The sequence below is a fragment of the Betta splendens genome, chromosome 7 (assembly GCF_900634795.4).
Source record: "Betta splendens chromosome 7, fBetSpl5.4, whole genome shotgun sequence".
In the NCBI taxonomy this organism is placed as follows: Eukaryota; Metazoa; Chordata; class Actinopteri; order Anabantiformes; family Osphronemidae; genus Betta; species Betta splendens.
In genome coordinates this window covers 7,172,844-7,190,822 of record NC_040887.2, presented here as the reverse complement: position 1 = coordinate 7,190,822, position 17,979 = coordinate 7,172,844, and the positions used below count along the sequence as shown (strand labels likewise).

At 46.2% G+C, this 17,979-nt stretch overlaps 1 protein-coding gene across 13 annotated transcripts in view; it reads right to left on the bottom strand.

Moving 5' to 3' along the window:
• Nucleotides 1-17,979, bottom strand: part of prdm16 (PR domain containing 16) — a 196,494-nt gene that overhangs the window by 108,884 nt on the left and 69,631 nt on the right. The window contains exon 1 of one of the 13 annotated variants that reach the window (XM_029156611.3): nt 270-341. The exons of the other annotated variants lie outside the window; for them this stretch is intronic. Within the exon in view, the coding sequence (XP_029012444.1) occupies nt 270-282 (13 nt within the window). The 5' untranslated portion in view covers nt 283-341. Of the gene's footprint in view, nt 1-269; nt 342-17,979 lie in introns of those variants that run through there. 13 annotated transcript variants of the gene reach the window in all.

The following is a 17,979-nucleotide window of genomic DNA, read 5'->3' as shown; positions in this document are numbered from 1 at the left end:
GTGGAGAAAAAAATAATGAATGGTTTCCATGTGCAGAGGTTGTAAATGCTGCTACACGAGGACATTGTCAGTCAGTTGTGAGTGAAATAAAGAAACGTTGAATGAATGCAAACATTCACATTTAAGATGGTTGCCGGCTCCATAAGTAAAAATACCAACATCACAAGGCAAAGATAAATTTAAATCTCACATGCACGGAGCCAAATGTGCCGCAGCGCCACACGCCCGACAAACACGTCAAATACTCAACACGTGCGCTCATAACTCACCAAAAGCCGACATATTACCTCACGCGTCTCCTCGCTGCTCCGCGGTCCAGCTACCCATAAAGTCTGGTTAGGAATTAACCCCGTGCGAGTGTGCGACAGAGATACTGGGAGAGCACAGAGTGTGTCTGGAGGGCCTATCTACGGCACGGTGATGCGCCAACGTGAAAGAATGCCAGTGTCCAGTGTGACAGAGATACGGGAAGTGCAGGGACCCGACGCACTGGGTGAAGGTTGATGTCGAGGTCAAGTCCTGAAGTGGTTGGACACTCCAGCGACTTCCATGATTGAAGGTTCTAAGAAGCCTCACGCTGATTTATTTTTTTTCCTTTTTATTCCCACTAGCTGCTAGAGGGAACGTTACTACAGGGACTTTTTTGAAAAGCAGGTTTGTTCAAGTCATGCGACACCTGGTGCAAGAGCAGCCCTTACAGGTGAAATCCACCCTCTGTCGACACTTTCTCACGTCTTTCAGCACTGTCTCCCCTGGATATTCCTACTTTACTCTAATCCTTCCTTTCTTTGTCACTGATACACCACTTATTTTCTCCACCCATGTTAACCTGACAGAGTATCTGGCCCCTCCACCGCCACCTCTGTTCCCTCTCACTCACGGTGAACAAGTCTCAGGTAATTTAGGAAAAGTCAAAGAGTCAAAGTGAGGTCTTCAGTTTGTCAGAGTAAGTCAACACTGCAAGACACGGGATAAGCCCGGTTAAATCTCAGGTCATTCAAGACAACACCAGGTCTTGAGTCACCAGGACAACTTCCAAGTGTCGAAATAAGGGTTAAATGAAATATGTAGATATAAAAAAGCTGAGAAAAGCAGCCACAGATTGAACATCTACAGAATTTAGTCGGATTTGTTTCGATTGGGCTGCAGTGGGTGCTGGGATGGGTGAAGCCATAGGACAGTAGAGCTGGAGCAGACAGCATTCCTTCTGAAGACATGATACTGGCCAGGACAGGGCGACGTGGGGTGGGCACAGAGTGGTGGGATGAGGGGTTAAGGGCTGGGTTATTAGCACTAAATCTGTTCCATATGACACACACTCACATGGCCTGTCTGGACTCTTTCTTTCTGTCTCTCTCTCTCTCTCTCTCTCTCTCTCTCTCTTTCTCTCTCTACTAGGGGATGAGGGACGGATGGAGGTGGGCATTTCTCAGCCTCAACGGGGGCTTTGTGATGACAGGGGCCAGGCCATGTCACACACCAGGGACTCTGGTGACTCTTCTTATCCCTCCCTATCTCCCTTTTGTCTCGGCAGCTTGACAAAAACAACACGCTGAGGAAGCGTTGCTGAAGGCAAACCCACTTGTTGTGTATCTGAAACGCATCTAGGACGGCAGCAGATATAGACACAATCCTGTCTGTGCACAAGCACCAAAGAAAATTAATCAACTACCAAAAGCTCATGGGCTCTAATGATACAACTATAATGCAATTAAAACCAATGTCCAAATATTAAAGCATTAAATCCAAGTAAATTGGCTGAACCTTAAGACTGTTAATATGTCTGAACAGCTTCTCTCTGTTGGTGTTTTAGCACATGGTCAAAGGTGGGGAAGACCATAATCTGAGTGCTAATACCTGGCCTGATAGTTACTCAGCCGCCACACACACAAGTTTGGATCAGACCCCTCACCCTGCACACACCACAGCCTTGATGACTCTCCTCCACCACCACACACACACACACACACACACACACACACACACACACACACACACACACACACACACACACACACACACACACACACACACACACACACACACACACACACACACACACCACGCTCCCTGCCTCTGCCTGTGAAACAAAAGCAGGCCTTGTCTGACCAGGTCCAGCGCTTGTACAAGAGGCTTAAGGACATTTTTCTCATTTTTGAACAGCTAATATCTTGCAAAAGTTGTCTAATCTCTTTGCGTTTAAGTTGAGATTTGCGCGCCTCCCCCCCATCACCGCCACCCCCCACCTCCCCCACCTGCTCCACATGCCTTACACCTATCCCCGCTAGGCCCTGACACATGGTGCTTAACCAGACCATTTTAATTAGGTTAGATGTGTGTGTGTGCGCCTGTTGTGTCAGCATCAGGGCCCCAGAGAGGTACAAGCTGATATAATGAAGCACAGCAGGTGATGAAAAGATCTGGATTACTTTGAAATCAACCGAGTCGGTGTGTACAGAGACTCAGCAAATGCAAACTGCTTTCACACTTAACCTTTGAGATACCGCACCATGTAGCTTATTTTCTATCTGCCTGTTTATGTACAGTAACTGTATCGCTGAATGTGTCTGAAGAATCCGCTGCATGTTTTTTGGAAGGCTGAATTCATACTCTCCTGTTGTTCCTTCTGTTACCAAATGAAGAAACTGATATGAAATCATAATTTTACAGTTGTACTGACATAAAGGTTAAATATGGCCTGAACCCGGGTTAGTGGCCGTCTAAGACCACTAAAGGAACCACGGTAGCAACGACAATGCTCTGGGAGCTGCAGAGCAACTGCAAACTAATTCTCTCAGTGAATAGAATAAAGGCTGCCAGGGTTACAGGAAGTACAACCAGGTTGGAGAGCGTCAAGGAGTCGCAGAAAGGAAGCGAGGAGAGGGAGAAGAAAGAGAAGAAGAAGGGCAGCTTTTCAAGTCCAAAAGACAGACGGGCGCTTTTCCGATGCTTTGCCATGCCAGCGCCAAGTGTGCTGACAGCTGTGATTTCTAACAGGCATTTAAGAGCCTCATTTTCTGGGCTCTGCTTCTCTCCGTCTGTCTACCTTACTATTTGTCTTCCTCTATTTGTCCTTTATAATACCGTTCTGTCTGCTACACTATCTCACTGTCTGCATGTGCACAGAAACGTGTGTGTGTGTGTGTGTGTGTGTGTGTGTGTGTGTGTGTGTGTGTGTGCGTGTGTGTGTGTATCTCTGTACAAGCATTGAGGAGAAGCGAGACAGGAAAGCAGTCCAACAGTGTTTTTTCCTGTGTGTGTGTGTGTGTGTGTGTGTGTGTGTGTGTGTGTGTGTGTGTGTGTGTGTGTGTTGCCAGTGCAAACCATGTTCTGGTATTGGAGCACTGCCCTCTACAAAGGCGGCTGATTAGAAACAGTAGGTGAGCTTTGCTAACAATTCCCACTGAATATGCGAAGAGAGACAGGTGAAAGAATGAGATGGAGATGAAGTAATGACGGCAGAGCATAAAAGACTCAGAACAAGAAACATCTGGGATACGTACAGATCTCAGTCAGGTGAGAATGACTTCAGACATGTTTCTTCCTTGATTCTACTGATGCTTCTGACATATGATGTTACGAGACACAATGTCACAACCCACAACTCAACACATGCATGAGAGCGGACAATGAAATCATTTACCTACATTGGTTGTTGATGATTATTGTATTAAATCAAATGCATATGGTGGAACTACTTTAACTACGCATTCTCTGATTTTTGCCAAAGATTACATGATTTTTTGAAATATTCCAGAGAAGTGGGAGGGTTGCTAATCTAGAGTCCCTTCCAGATCCTGCTGAGAGACTGATCCAAAAGAAGCCAAACTGATTCCAGAACAGCACTTATACTCTTGAGGGCTTAACATCCACGCCCATTACTAGAATCAAGCACAGTAGGCGCCAGCTATTCGCTTTTTTTGACAGCGTAATTGAAATCAGACAAATGAAATGGTTCTTAGTTAAAAACACTTTATGTTGAGGGTATCACACTAATAACTGACCTCTGTCACCTCTGCCGTCATGTCTCCTCTGTCTTTCGCTGCGACACAAATGAACTTTTCCCTGAGCTCTAAGTCGAGCAGTCAGGGTCCTCTCTCCATAATAAAAATACCAATTTTTCCCTCAGCTTGGGAAGTTGGCAGACCGCTCCAGTAGACATTCCCTTCCTGTTGCTTCATGTTTTTGGATGGGGGCAGCATGTATGTACCCTTGACTTGCCGTCTTAGACATTTCTAAATAAAAAGTGTTTGGGCTATTTTGAGGGCTCATATGTTTTTAAGCAACAGACCCAGGGTCAACAATAAAAAAGGAAAATGGGAGAGGGAGGAAGAGGAGGAGGGAAGCGGGGGAAGGAATGTGGTATTCTTGAAATGAACACTTCCACCTTTAAAAAGTGTTTTTATACAGCAATAAAAGAATAAATTTGCACTTGTGTTTGTGTATACATGCATTTCTTAGTAGGCGACTTATATTCAAGGTTGCAGAGGCATTAGCTGTAATAATAGTCATAATTAAAAGCAGTGTTAATTAGTGTTTAGGGTAATGCTGACCACCCAAATCATAAAGGACCATCATACGATTATCTGCTTTACACTGAATGGCAGGTTGAAGAGGTTGAGCCTATTAACATATAGTGCTAACAGGTTCCCTCCTTCACTAGCATTCTTATAACTGTACTGTAGGTGTTATAGACAATTGGTCCACATGTAAACACACCTGTACTCCAGCTTCAGGATGCATTTAGAGACCTGATCTATTCTATTGACAAACTGATGCAGCTCCTTGCAATGCCTTCATTAATTTCCATGTGGTGTTGTTAATTGCTATTTTTGCTAAGTGTCGAGTTACTGGCGGTCCCATTATCACCCTTTGCCCCAAATTACTAATCAAGACCCAAGAAGCAATTACTTGTCACAGTATAACTGCGGCTTAACTGAGGCTGCTAATGACTTTTTTACAGTTCTTGCCTCTTATACAATCTGGCGCGTGTGTGTCATCGGTGGGTTAGGGTCCAGTGGTGTCTCTCACCACCCTGCCGCCCAGCAGCAAAGTCAAGAAAAGCATTCATGCTTTCAAAGCACGGCCCTTTCTGCCAAACAGAGACCAATAATGTTTAGTTAATGTACCAGCTCACGTCAGTGATACCTGAAAGCGCCTCAGTGCCAATATTCACAGGGTCTAACATTGGGCCCTTGTGTAAAATCAATTTCTTGGCCTCCTTAAATCTTGGAGGAACAATTTGTGTTTTCATATGCGTCTTTCAACGTGAGACATCTGCACAGCAACATCACTGTTAAAGGAGAATGTCGGCACCGTTCCCTGACAAAAATATTGCTTTTACTGATTAGCTGAGCAGATGCACGTAAAGGTGAGCTGTACACTAAATAGCTCCTCTGTGGGCCACTCCCTTTGTCAGTAAACAGTCCAGACTGTGCTCCCTTTCCCCTCTGCAGCTCAGCAGCTAAGATGTTGACACAATGAATCCTTCGCAATAACACTTTGTTTTTGCGCCTGCTCAGGTAGTGTTGACATTCGCTAAGGGATCAGACAAGGAAGCTGTTCAGTGTCCAATGGCCAGAGGGTGTGTATTGTATGTGCGTCTGGTGGCGGTGGGAGGATCTGGGAGGGCGGCCCCGGTTCATCCCCAGCGTTTACGGAGCGAAACGGCGACGAGGAGAGAAAGAGCCAACAGGAAGGAGGCGAGGGGAGGGGCTTCATACTTTGTCAGGTGCTCCACATTTAGTCATGGCGGAGGCAACTCAGGTTTCAGCCACCCGTCCCAAGGTCAGACGCTGCTTTTCATGCAGCCTGGCCTGGAACAAACACCTGGCACTTTGTAGAGGCAGGCCACTAGCCTTGCCCAGCGTTCGTTAGTCATTACTCCCTCGGCAGGATGGCCCCACCATTCTCATGTAAATACCCACGCTGGTCGGCATTTTGCATGGAAGGCTGTGATTAATGATATACACTGAAGAAAATGGTGTTTCAGTGCGTCTGGCACCAATGTCTCGAATAGGGCTAGATGCAGTGAAAAGTATTTATTTACTGTCTTATAACATATTTGTTATAATATAGTTATAGATAGATAGATTATAGATAAATATATATAGATATTATTTTAGCATATGTGTTTCATCTATACTGAAGAGCATGAGTGGGGCTGGAGCTCCGTCATGTGTGAATCAAAAGCAAGCTGAAGGACCTTCCTCATGCGCTAAGCAAACAAGCCAGCATTCCTCTGTCTGCCATTTTAGCTCCAGTCAAACCCCACATTGGCGCGAGGGCATTAAAGCATTAGTGGCTAATGTTTTAAAAAGTGTACGGTATCTTGGAAGGATTCAGAAGGTGGGCGGCATGCGTGTGTGTGTGTGGGTGTAATGGTGGATGAGATGGGTCCGCACATGGCAACCATTACACACACAGCCCCTCTAATCGCTGCCGACCTGCCTCCTCGCCTGCAGCCATCCCACCTATGACTGGTGTGTGTGTGTGTGTGTGTGTGTGTGTGTGTGTGTGTGTGTGTGTGTGTGTGTGTGTGTGTGTGTGTGTGTGTGTGTCTCAGGGGGCATCCCAGGTTCAGGAGGCCAGAATGTTCTCATAGATGCATATTTTATCACATTAACACACTTTTCGAAGGCGATTGCATAAAAATGAAATGAGAGGTGTAACAACAGACACACGTGAACATTTCAGATTTACTTCATGACGTGCTGCAATCAACTGCCTACAGTATTTGTTTGTGTCGATAAAAATGACCTAAAGGGAACTTTGACAGACAGAACGGAAGCCTAAAGTGATGAACAGAGGCAGGAATTTGAAAAGCCGTGTGGTGAAATCAGAGAAATGTGGGAGAGTTTGAAAAATGGAAATGAATGAATCTAAAATAAAAAAATTAATCTGTGTTAATGGTAACGAATAAGCTATGAGAATGTTTTTATGTTCAAGATAAAACAAAGACAGATGAGCAAATGCAGACGTCTGTTATTTACAAACCCAAGAAGTCACAAAGACCTAAATAAAATACACCCTGAAGATGGTTTAATTTGTAACTTGAATCGAGCGTTGAGCGCCATCTGTGACAACGTTACTGAGCGTCAAGCCTACTGTTCTCCATTCAGCCCTGCAAAGCATTACAGCTGCTGCGTACTCCAAACCTGAGTGTGTGTGAGACAAAGAAGCAGTAACAATGCATCTTCACGTGTGTGTGTGTGTGTGTGTGTGTGTGTGTGTGTGTGTGTGTGTGTGTGTGTGTGTAGCAAAATATCTAAATATTATGGAAGGTTTTGTTGTATGTTTATGTCTTGAATCTCTGTATATGTGCAAGTGTGTGTGTTCGTCTTCGTGCGTGTGCTTAGTGGACAACGGTGGGAAGAGCAGCGCACCTCCGACGCGGTGAACTTACACCTACTCGCACCCACGAAGACGTGCGGCCCACTACGCACTCGCTTGCGCACAACAGACATGCATGCAGCGCCTCAGGTGAGCGTGTGTGTGATCTGGAGGGGGATAACTCTGTGGCAAGACCACACAGGAGACAGCTTTCAACTGAGTAAACACCACATCAAACACACACACGTTCTCTCACAATCGCACACACACACACACGTACAGCGCTGGATACAGTTTGCTTGACTCCCTCCTGCGTAATTGAGACAAGCTGCTGTCCATTAAAACTTGCTGACATCACTTAGACGTCTAAATATGCAGGGAGCTAAAAAGCTAGTGGGGCCTTTGATTGAGCTTCCAAACAGGTTCAAACTTTATCGGCAGCTACCAGCGGGACAGAACGCAGGGCTGCGGCGTGCACGTCCCCAGTCCCACGCACCAGCAGCCGAGATGACGCTTGTCACCTCCTATCAGAAATGTGGCTGCACAGGTGTAGCTTGTATGTTGGGCTTTTAAGTGCAGCCAGTCATCCAAAACAAAAGCGGCTGCAGTCCTCCAATCACCACCAGCATCCCTCCATCTCGCTGCACCGCCTTCATTTCAGATAAGGAGAGAAAGATGTAAGCTTGGCTGGAGCCTGAACGAGCCTAATTAAGTCTGGTTAACTTAGCTCTGAGATTTCTATTACACCCCCCCCCCACACACACACACTCTAACTGTGCTCTCTCATCTCTCTATTAACACCTGCTTCTTTTCCAATTAGCCCCCCAAATAGAGACAAATGGGCCAGAGGGGTCTGATTAATTCACTTCTGTCAAGGACTCCGCTGCACAATGCTGTCAGGGCGCTCAGGCAGAGGTGGACCCGTGCACGTGCAGACGCACACGTATGCTTGGAGCGAACGCGGTGCATCAGAATCACAGTACCGATAAATGGACTGATATGTGGATACAGTACCAGGACACAGCGTAGAAATCAATGCGATTTCAAACTGGACTTTCTTCCTGTTTATCGAGTAGAAGCGAATACAAAAATGTCGGAAGTGTCATCGGAAAAATAGAGACAGGAACTACTCCCTCTTTTGATCGTCTTGTACAGATCACTGGTCTATCGCTACCACTCCTCTTCCGGGGACAAATTCCTCTCGTCTTTGCTCTATTGAGTTTGTAAGTGCGTGTACATGAGTGTGTCTATACATGTGTATGTAAGTTGCGTGGATCCCATCATTAGTCTTGCTCTGCTGTCCTCCCCTGTTTGTTTAAGTAGAGCTCTGTGTTTGCTCGGAGCTGCGTGTCCTCCAGAGACACTGCTACGACGCAACCACTTCAAAACCGAACCAGTTCCCCTTCGGTGCGCGCACACACACACACACACACACACACACACACACACACACACACACACACACACACACACACACACACACACACACCCTCCCACACATTAGCACAAACAGGTAGCTCATAGACAGGCCACGGCTTGTTATTTGTGACTTTAACTTTTCAAGGCAAAAATAAACACTTTATGTCCCTAAAGTACTGTTCAAAACTTAATATTGGCTGAAAGCTGTTCGCAGCTATTACATCCCTAATGAAGTGGCAATCAAAAGCAAAACTAAAGTGGAAATTAATAAATTCCCGTGAGCAGCTATAAGTAAAACAGTGAAGTGGAGGGTGAAAACATATGCGCTATGGAAAAAATTATCTATCAAAGCAGCATAAAAAGATTTGATAAAGAGCGACAAAGGAGGCTGTGACAATCTCACCTTTGAACTATGAATGATGAAGACTGATCTTTTTATGAAGATTACCACTGTTTACTCTGTGGGCGGAGGCTTGCATTGTGCTCAAAATGATAGAATGGTGCAATGCTTTCAACTTTTGAAAAAGACAGGTGCCAATGTGCATGTTCTCTTCGCCCATAGTACACTCACATCTGCCCAGGATAAAAGCGTAATCTACCGATCCTGTAGAGAAAGTGGCCGACAGCCCTGGTTTTGCCCCTCTGCTATAAATTTACTGGTTTTCCGACAATTCAGTCAAGGCCAGTTATCTTGAAATGGTATTACCACCAAAGTCTGCTGACCACCAGCTTATCCAAGCACACACAGCGACTCCATCACAATGCAAACATCGCTCCAAATCTCCGCACAATGGTACAGCCACACATTAGTTCCACACCAAATAAATAGCCGCCGCTTCAGTTCATAAACTCCGGGTTCAGAGGTCGAGGTATGTCAAGTAGGATGCTGAATGAGACGCCATGGGATAAAAGAAGACAGAGAAAGGGATTTAGACGAGGGGATGGGGGGGGGGGGCTGCTTATAGAATCCCCCCGCATCTCCCTTCCTCCCGTCCACCCGTTGAGTCTCAAATGCCACTCTACTCTTGGCCCTATTGTGCATCCATCTCAAAGAGCTTGTCTTCAATTAGCTTGATAAGAGGAGAGGGGACAAGGGTGGGGCAGAACTGGAGGGGTTACCTGGGAAGCCACTAATCGCTTTGATGCCATTGGGCCCTCGGCAGCTTTTGTCTTTTTTGCCCCCTGCGCTCAAGCTAAATTTGAGTGAGCGATTTATCTTGTGGCTGGGGCAAATCGCAGTTCTGAAGGCAGCCACCTTTTCTTTTGTTGCGTTAATGACATCACTTGGATCATATAGGAGAGACAAATGGCAAACGCATGCCTGAACATCAGACTGATAGAGACATGGAGTTATGACATCGCATCAAGGAATAAAAATATCAAAACAGGACGGCTGCTTACTGTCAATACTAACAGAGGGGTGGGAAACAGAAAAGTTAATCTCGTGTTTTTGAATGATTAAGTCTTCTCTTAGTCATCTGTCCGGGAGCTGCAGCAGTGTGATTCTGCACCTGTCCTCAACACCTTCAGTGCAGCCTACAGATGGAGGACCCAGCTCTTCCCTTCCTCTTTCTGCATTCTGTTTGCTGCATGGAATCAGTCATTTCAGTGTACACAGCATGTTTGTAGAAACACGATCCACATAAACAGCCTGCACTGTCACATGGTGTGTTCCGGTTGAGGCTTTCACCTGTTAATAGAATAAGCTGTTGTGCGATCCGCCGCCTGTGTCTGCCAGTATCTTGTCAATGTGTTATCAGCATGAGGCCCGATCTGGCAAGGCCATAGGCTGCCACAGCTGTAGACTCCTACACAGGCTCTCACACACACACACACACACACACACACACACACACACACACACACACACACACACACACACACACACACACACACACACACACACACACACACACACACACACACACACACACACACACACACTGCACGTAGTAGTCCTGAACAGGCAGGACCCCGAGCCCAACAAATCCAGCTAAACACTTTTTCCAGGAGGGAAAAGTTGTATTAGCATATGAGAACATTTAATTGGATTCAAAAATAAAACTCAACTTTTTTTGTACAAATGAATTACTGAGCTTATCCACCTGCTATTTTGTGGGTAAGACACAAAAAAGGAACCACAAGCAATTAGTTTAGCTGTTTGCTAATACATGTACGGAATGTGCTAAGCCAGGAAGAGTGGGGGTTGATGTGTGTGTGTGATGTGTGTGTGTGTGTGTGTGTGTGCTAGAAGGCAGGGCTCTACGAGCATTATGTGCGTCCTGCCTAATCATTGTCATATGGAAGGGATTGAAGTGACCACTGCCACGTAATGGGCCAGACCACCTTACATCTGCCACCAACTTGGTCGTGTGTGTGTGTGTGTGTGTGTGTGTGTGTGTGTGTGTGTGTGTGTAATGGCTGCATCACAAGGCAGGCAGAGTGAACAGGTTAAATATGCTCAACAATCTGCACATACAGAAGATGTGAAATCCTGTCAAACTTGTCTGAATGATCCTATTTTGATAAACAAAAGAACATAATACTGGTACAGATCATCTAAGCTTAATGCCCTTATTGATGACATTGATGGCAGCCATTAGATGCGTCCCCTATTCAAAACAGATGCAAAGCGCCTCCTGTCAATCATGTGACGACTTTATACTTGCAAAACGCAGTTTGCCTTTCTGTCTGCAGACACACAGAAGGAGAGCAGCAGACGTCTGTAAAGAAACAAGTTTAGTGTGCGAGCATGACAGGGTTAGTAGAAGGCCATCTGCAAGTGCTTATTGTGATGGATCCAACCCTCAAACCGCACATCAAGCTGCCCGAGACACACACAGATAGAGGGACGGAGAGAGGACTGAGGTCATGAGAAATGAGACAGATGACAGGGGATAACCCAGCCCGGTGAGGAGGGGCTGGGCACAGCGGAGGCCAGTGCAGCTTTATAAAGTTTTAGAAATAGAGAGCACATTACGAGACTATCGATTAAAAGTGGACGTTGTAACTGACAGCAAAGTGGTTATTCGTTGGTGGACAAATGGTGATGCAGATGTAAGCTAGAAGATCTGTGTCGGATCTTAATCTTAATAATTTGAAGTTTTCATGAATGGTAAAGGGTTCTCCTACTTGTTTTGTGAGTCTATTCGTTTAATGGGACGTTTAACAAGTTAATATACACATTTTGCAGGAGCGGTACACAGATGAATCAGGAGCTACGAACTAGCAACAAGCAGTCAAGTTGCAGTTGAGCAGACATGTTCCCACAATGGCGGCTGTCACCTCTGACCCTACACACCCAAACATTATTCAGGAGACCGTTTGTCCCTGCAACACACCAACCAGCCACCCAAGTCTCCCCGTCTCCGTGGCCAACCCCATTTCCTCTAGTGAAAACAAGCCGTCACCCCCCCCCCCAAACCGACTGCCACCCCCAGCATCCGGCACAAAATGAGGCCCAGCACCAGCCGCCAAGCAATGCGTTCTTTATTGTGCCTTCTTCCTGCTGTACTTTTCTCCTGACCCCCCGTTGTTCTCCTCTCTCTGCCAACCCCCACCTATTCCTCTTCTTCGTCGCCCCCCCCCCTTCCCAACACCGATCCCTGTTTCGTGCTAATTAATTTAATCCTGTAAGCAGGTGTAAGCCCCATCATTAAGTGGAGCCAAGTCACAGTGAATGGGGGTGAATAGAGGGAGGGGTGCATTGTGAAAGCGAGGACAGAGTGGGCATAAACAACAAATGTGGAAATTGGTGGTGAAGCGGAACAATCCTGCTTTTTGTTGTTGTTTTTTTTCTTTTGTTTTTTTAAAAGAGGTCCCATGAAAGTATAGAGGGGGCAAAGGGGTCCACCAGAAGATGTGAGACGGGACCTTTTTCTACGAGAGGTGGTACCAAAGGGACATTCAGTGAATGTTACATGGATATCTCTGCCCCTCTCACCATCCATTTCTCTCGCTTTCTCCCCTCTGTCATTTTGTTTTTCTTCCCGGAGATATCTCCAGTTGGGCTAGACTGAAAGAATAAGGGGTGAAAAATGGGGACACAGGGCTTGTTTTTCTCCTTGGGCTAAACAGACCAAGACTATGGGCCTAAGTCTGCACAAGTTCTTTTTATTTGCCAACTATCCTTTCTCTGTCTCCGTCTATCCTTTTTCGTGGGACCAGAGGGGTCTGAATTGAATCTGTTTGAAGGGGGTGTGGGGCATCCAAGTGTTGTGAAGCAGTGAGTCCTAGCAACTGGTGATGCCCCTTGGACAGAAGTAAGAGAGATGCTGCTAGCAATGGAGGGCACAGCAAAGGGAAGAAGGGGGGGGGGGGGGGGGGGGGGGGGGGGGGGGGGTTAGGGTTTGTTAGGTGGCATCCAGAACACATGCCAGGAGCTCCCAAGTGGTTTCTTCCGCTGTGGGTCCCTCTGTCTGTCTTCCAATGGGGCAGCAGTTTACCATGCTACCCTCAGCCCCCAAGAACCCAGACTAAGCGGACGGCTATTCTTCTCCACTGGCTTCAATCCCTCGGCAGCAGTCAATCAATCCTGTTCTCCCATCCCCTCTCCTTCTGTCAGCTTCTATCGGCAACTCAATCTGCCTCCCAAAGCACATCCTCTGGCAAAATAGAGGTCGCAATTCAGGCGCTCACTTTCTCTTTTTCACCACTAATTCCTTTTTAACTCAGTGAGCGGGTGTCACGGATACAACTTGGTGCATTCCTGCCTGGCTTGTAGCGCAACAAGCTATTGAGCGGGAGATAAGCCTCTCTTTTAGGAGGGGTTGAGGAGAATTGAATTCAGGTCCTGAGTGACGGGAGGAGGAAGATTTATCCCCGTCGGTGGACAATGCTGCCTTTTCGGAGACTTTAATCTCCCCAGGACAATAGACCTGGTTTTCTTCCTAGCACCAGCTCCACCACCACCACCAATTCTGTCCTCCTGTCCTTTTCCCACGATGGCTGATGATTAGCACCATGGGCCAATTGGACATAAGCCATTATCTCCGTCTTGCTTTGTTTTTTGTTTTGTTCTTTTTTTCCAAGGGGACTCATCTGTGTTTCACTCAAGAGAGGAAGAAGGCAGCTTGGAGAAAAGTGATAAAAAAAAGACAGTCAGAGGGGAAAGGGTCTGCAAAGTGATGAACAGACATGAGAAGACAATGGGAAGAAGAAGCTGAAAGGGAGATGAGAGTTAGCATGAGTGCAGGTTCACTGAGTGTGTAGAGGGCAGAGGGAAGACTCACACAATCCACAGTACATCTGCATAGTCATTACTAGTGGCTGTAGGGAAGGAAGGTTAGAAAGGACATTGTTTAGGCTTTGTTGAGAGCACCAATGAACCAATGTAGTTCATCAGCAATTACTCAAGTCCTAGAGTTCTCAATTAGACAGGTTAAGAAGTTTAAATGTTCTGTTGAAATTAGTCATGATGGGAAAATGAACCTGAACGATAACTATAAAAGTCAGAGATATTTCTTCAGAGAAAAACAAAATATTTTTCATTAACTATTGATCAGTTATGTTTAAATAAGAGTTAAAAAAAGAGTTAACATAAAAACGTGTCCATTGTGGTTTACTACAATTGTTAGTAGCTTAATTTGAGTCACTTCCTGCTGCTCTGAACACCTTCTGCAGGGCAACTAGGTCTTTAAACGCAACACAAAGGCCGGCATTATGAGGGGTCATACGCGTTATGTAATACTGCATTTCACTTTGTTGGCATCGTTACAAATGTTACAGCTTCCCTCCGTTTCTCCTGTACCGACAACTGTGCACAAACACTCTGCCTTCCTTGAAGGAAAAAAAAAGATGCCCACACTAACATTACATGAAATCTCTGAATTATGGGTTACGAATTTCTATTCAATGTACTGTGTGCCCTTTTCTCTGCTAAGTTGGATGTCTTGAACGGATTTTGTTTCCACATCCAAACCACACCACGGGGCGCTCCTAGCCTAGCGGGACGATCTGAAAAAATAAATACTCCCATAATTACAGAACAGAGACACATGGGCCATGTCTGACATGACAAACCCCAGATGGATATCGCAAGCCGACCCTGTGTGTGTGTGTGTGTGTGTGTGTGTGTGTGTGTGTGTGTGTGTGTGTGTGTGTGTGTGTGTGTGTGTGTGTGTGTGGTGGGCATGTTTGTGTGTATGTTTGTACCCCTTTTGTGTGAGCTGGTGTGTGTGTGCGCTTGACTGTAAACATGACCTGCATTTCACATCTGCACAGGCCTCTGCTCTGCTGTGAGCTGCTGTTTATCAGTTTGTATAAGTCATAAAAGAATATAAAAATCAGGACGACGCAATACGGCAAAAAGCAGATGGCAGACACACAGAGGGACATAAGCGGAGAATAAAACGGAGACAGAAAGAACATAGAGAAATCTCTGGATGTGATTTGGGGAAACTTAGAGTAAATATTTATTTCCCATCGCTGGGCCTGTCAGTGGTAACGTGATGGATTCACCGCCTGATGTCTTCCAACACACACCCCTGCTATTCAAAGACTCCTGTCCCCCTCCGTGTTTACAGCATGACTTGCACTGCAGCGCACCGCCACACAATGCAAAAGCAAATCAGATACTTCTACTTTGGGCATGTGAATACACAGTCAAAGTCTCTCACACATTTACACACACAAACGGACGGACACACATGTCTTGTAAATGCTTTCCATTGTTGAAGCAAAGATTACCAGAGCAGCTTATCCCTGCTTGTTTTGCACTCTTTTCCTCTGCGTGTGAAAGTGCATGTAGGTGTGCGAGTGTGTTTTGCATCCACTAATACACGTCTGTGTGGCCACACGACGCACTAAATTCAAGACCTCTCTGTCGTCGCAGCGCTCGCCCACAGACGTAATTTGTGCCTGTGTGATGTCTCTATCTCTGCGAGCAAATGAGCGTAGGAGAAGGCAACCGAGGATGAAACACGAGCACATTGTAAAATAGAAAATATTGTTTTTTCTGTTCGGGAAGCCTTCACAGATCGGAGTCTCAGGAGGACACTCAGAAAAAGCCAAACGGCTGATTCGACTCACATGTGAGATTTTACAATAGGATCGGCTGAGCTGTCAGCCTGTGGACTCCACGTCCCTCTGCACATCCCCTTCTGGTCATTCTACTACCCTCAAGCCCGTTTTTCCCCTGCCATCTTCTGAAATAGTCTCCCTAACGAGTGTTGGCCCATCCCTTTTCCCAGCTATAAAAACAGGCCACGGTGGCCGAAGATGCTTAGAGAATGTGGTTATTATTGCACATACACAGACGCAGGGGCCCCTCCGAAGCAGTTTGGTAAATGATGCCCCAAACTTAGCTCCGAGCAGGAATGAGTCCAAGGTTTCTTCTCATCATCATCATCATCATTCCTCGGCAGGCCCATGACTCAGCCCGAGTCACATTATTTGTTCCAGAGAAAACATCAGTTTTTTCTGTCAGGGGCTCTTCTCCTGCTAACCAGTGCTGCTACTCTTTCTCCTTCATATCTTCCTGTTTCTTTATCTCTTTTGGTCCCTCTGTAAACTGCCTCTCTCGTCTTTCTGTGCCCATGTCTTTTTCCACAGGCAGACTGCCCTTTAAAGAGCAGGCCAGGGTAATTCAGACAACATGGCTCTAATTTGCTATGACATGTTTCATTTCTGACCTCACTTCAGATAACCATCTTGCTCGCTCTCTCTCTTTCCTTTTGCATGTCTTCTTCTCTGTCTCACATTCAGGGATATGCTTTGGATCAGCTTATTCTTGGAGGACTCCTCTAACGGTTTTTGTGGGTACTCAAAAGAACCTAAATGTTTGCTTTTGCTTTGAAGGTCATTTAAACAAATGTATTCCTTAGGAACCAAAAACTGCTGGGCGCAACCATGAGCAGACCGTCGGTTGCAGATATGAATGGAAGAGGTTTTCGGTAAAGAAGGGTCTGGAGGGTCACTTCGATTCGTAGGAGGAGGACGCACCGCAGGACATATTGCTTTGTCCAGGCACGCTCAACGATGAAATTTGACATTATTGGCAAACATGGCATGCGGAGGTTGAGGGGGGGATGACAGGAAATGACTGAACAGTTCAATTTGGGTGCTGGGGTAAGTCAGAGTGAAAAAACTTGACAGGCACAGCACACTTTGCTGCCAACCCCGAAAGCCACAAATATGAGTATGTTCCCTGAGAAGTCGGCCATGTGAAAACAAAAGTGTCTGGCAATGGGCAGCAGAAGCGAGGCTGAGGGAGGAGAAGGAGAGAACTCTGGAAGTTCCATTTGGGTGAGAGGTCAACGCGACGCTGAAGGACGCCCGGCGAACAGGACGGGTCTCTCCTGTCCGTCTCAGAAACACGACACGTGAAACGCGTGTCTGACGCCGTCTGTCGTTGGCCTCCCACGCACACACAGTCACCGCTTCTGGGCCCTGGTTGAAGGTTCTTGCGCCACCCTGCACCATGAGGGGAGAGCCAGAGAAGGCCAAGCCAGTTTGAACGCAGTGTGGACTGGTCCACACACCCGTCACACACAGTCATTACAACTGCAGGGAGGAAAAACATCTATATTACAACATTCTGGTTAAAAAAAAAAAAAAAAGAGAGAGCCATTTCCTGCCAAATAAATCGTTAATTGAATGATGCTTTCCTGTTTTCAGCTGCAATAAAAAAGAAGAATAAAAACAGACAAGACTGGTTATTTGTGAGATGTGAATGGCTGCTTCAACAATACACTGTAAAAATGAATATAGTCCACGTTGTGATTGTTGCCTTTCTCTAAACCGACTGACTGTTTTATGAGTGAACTGTGGAAAGGAACAATTCCTGCATTTACAGCCAACACAACGCAGATCATAAATATGTGACGGCTATTGTGCACGAGGCTGTAAACAGCTGTCGCAGCTCGACTCCGTCCAGGACACTGACGAGCACCGCGTCGGGGCCGTGGCACAGGCCGTCGTGCTCTGTTACTGCAGACTCACCAGGACCCACAGCTTAAAAGCCCCATTTGGCTCCTACAAGAACCAGACCCTGTCAGAACCCATGTCCTGCTGAGCTGGAGTTTTCTCTGCTTCTCATTCTACGCGTTTGTCAGTTAAATGCATTAAATGCATACAGTGGAGCGTCTGAAAGCTTCACATGCTAACTCATTTGTCATACAGCGCAGGCTGAGGACTTTCCTTCAGCTTTACCCAACTTTACCCAACAGAAGTACTCATTTGGCCTCTCTCATTTAAAGACAGTGCTTTTTGGCTGTAGTGATCACCAGC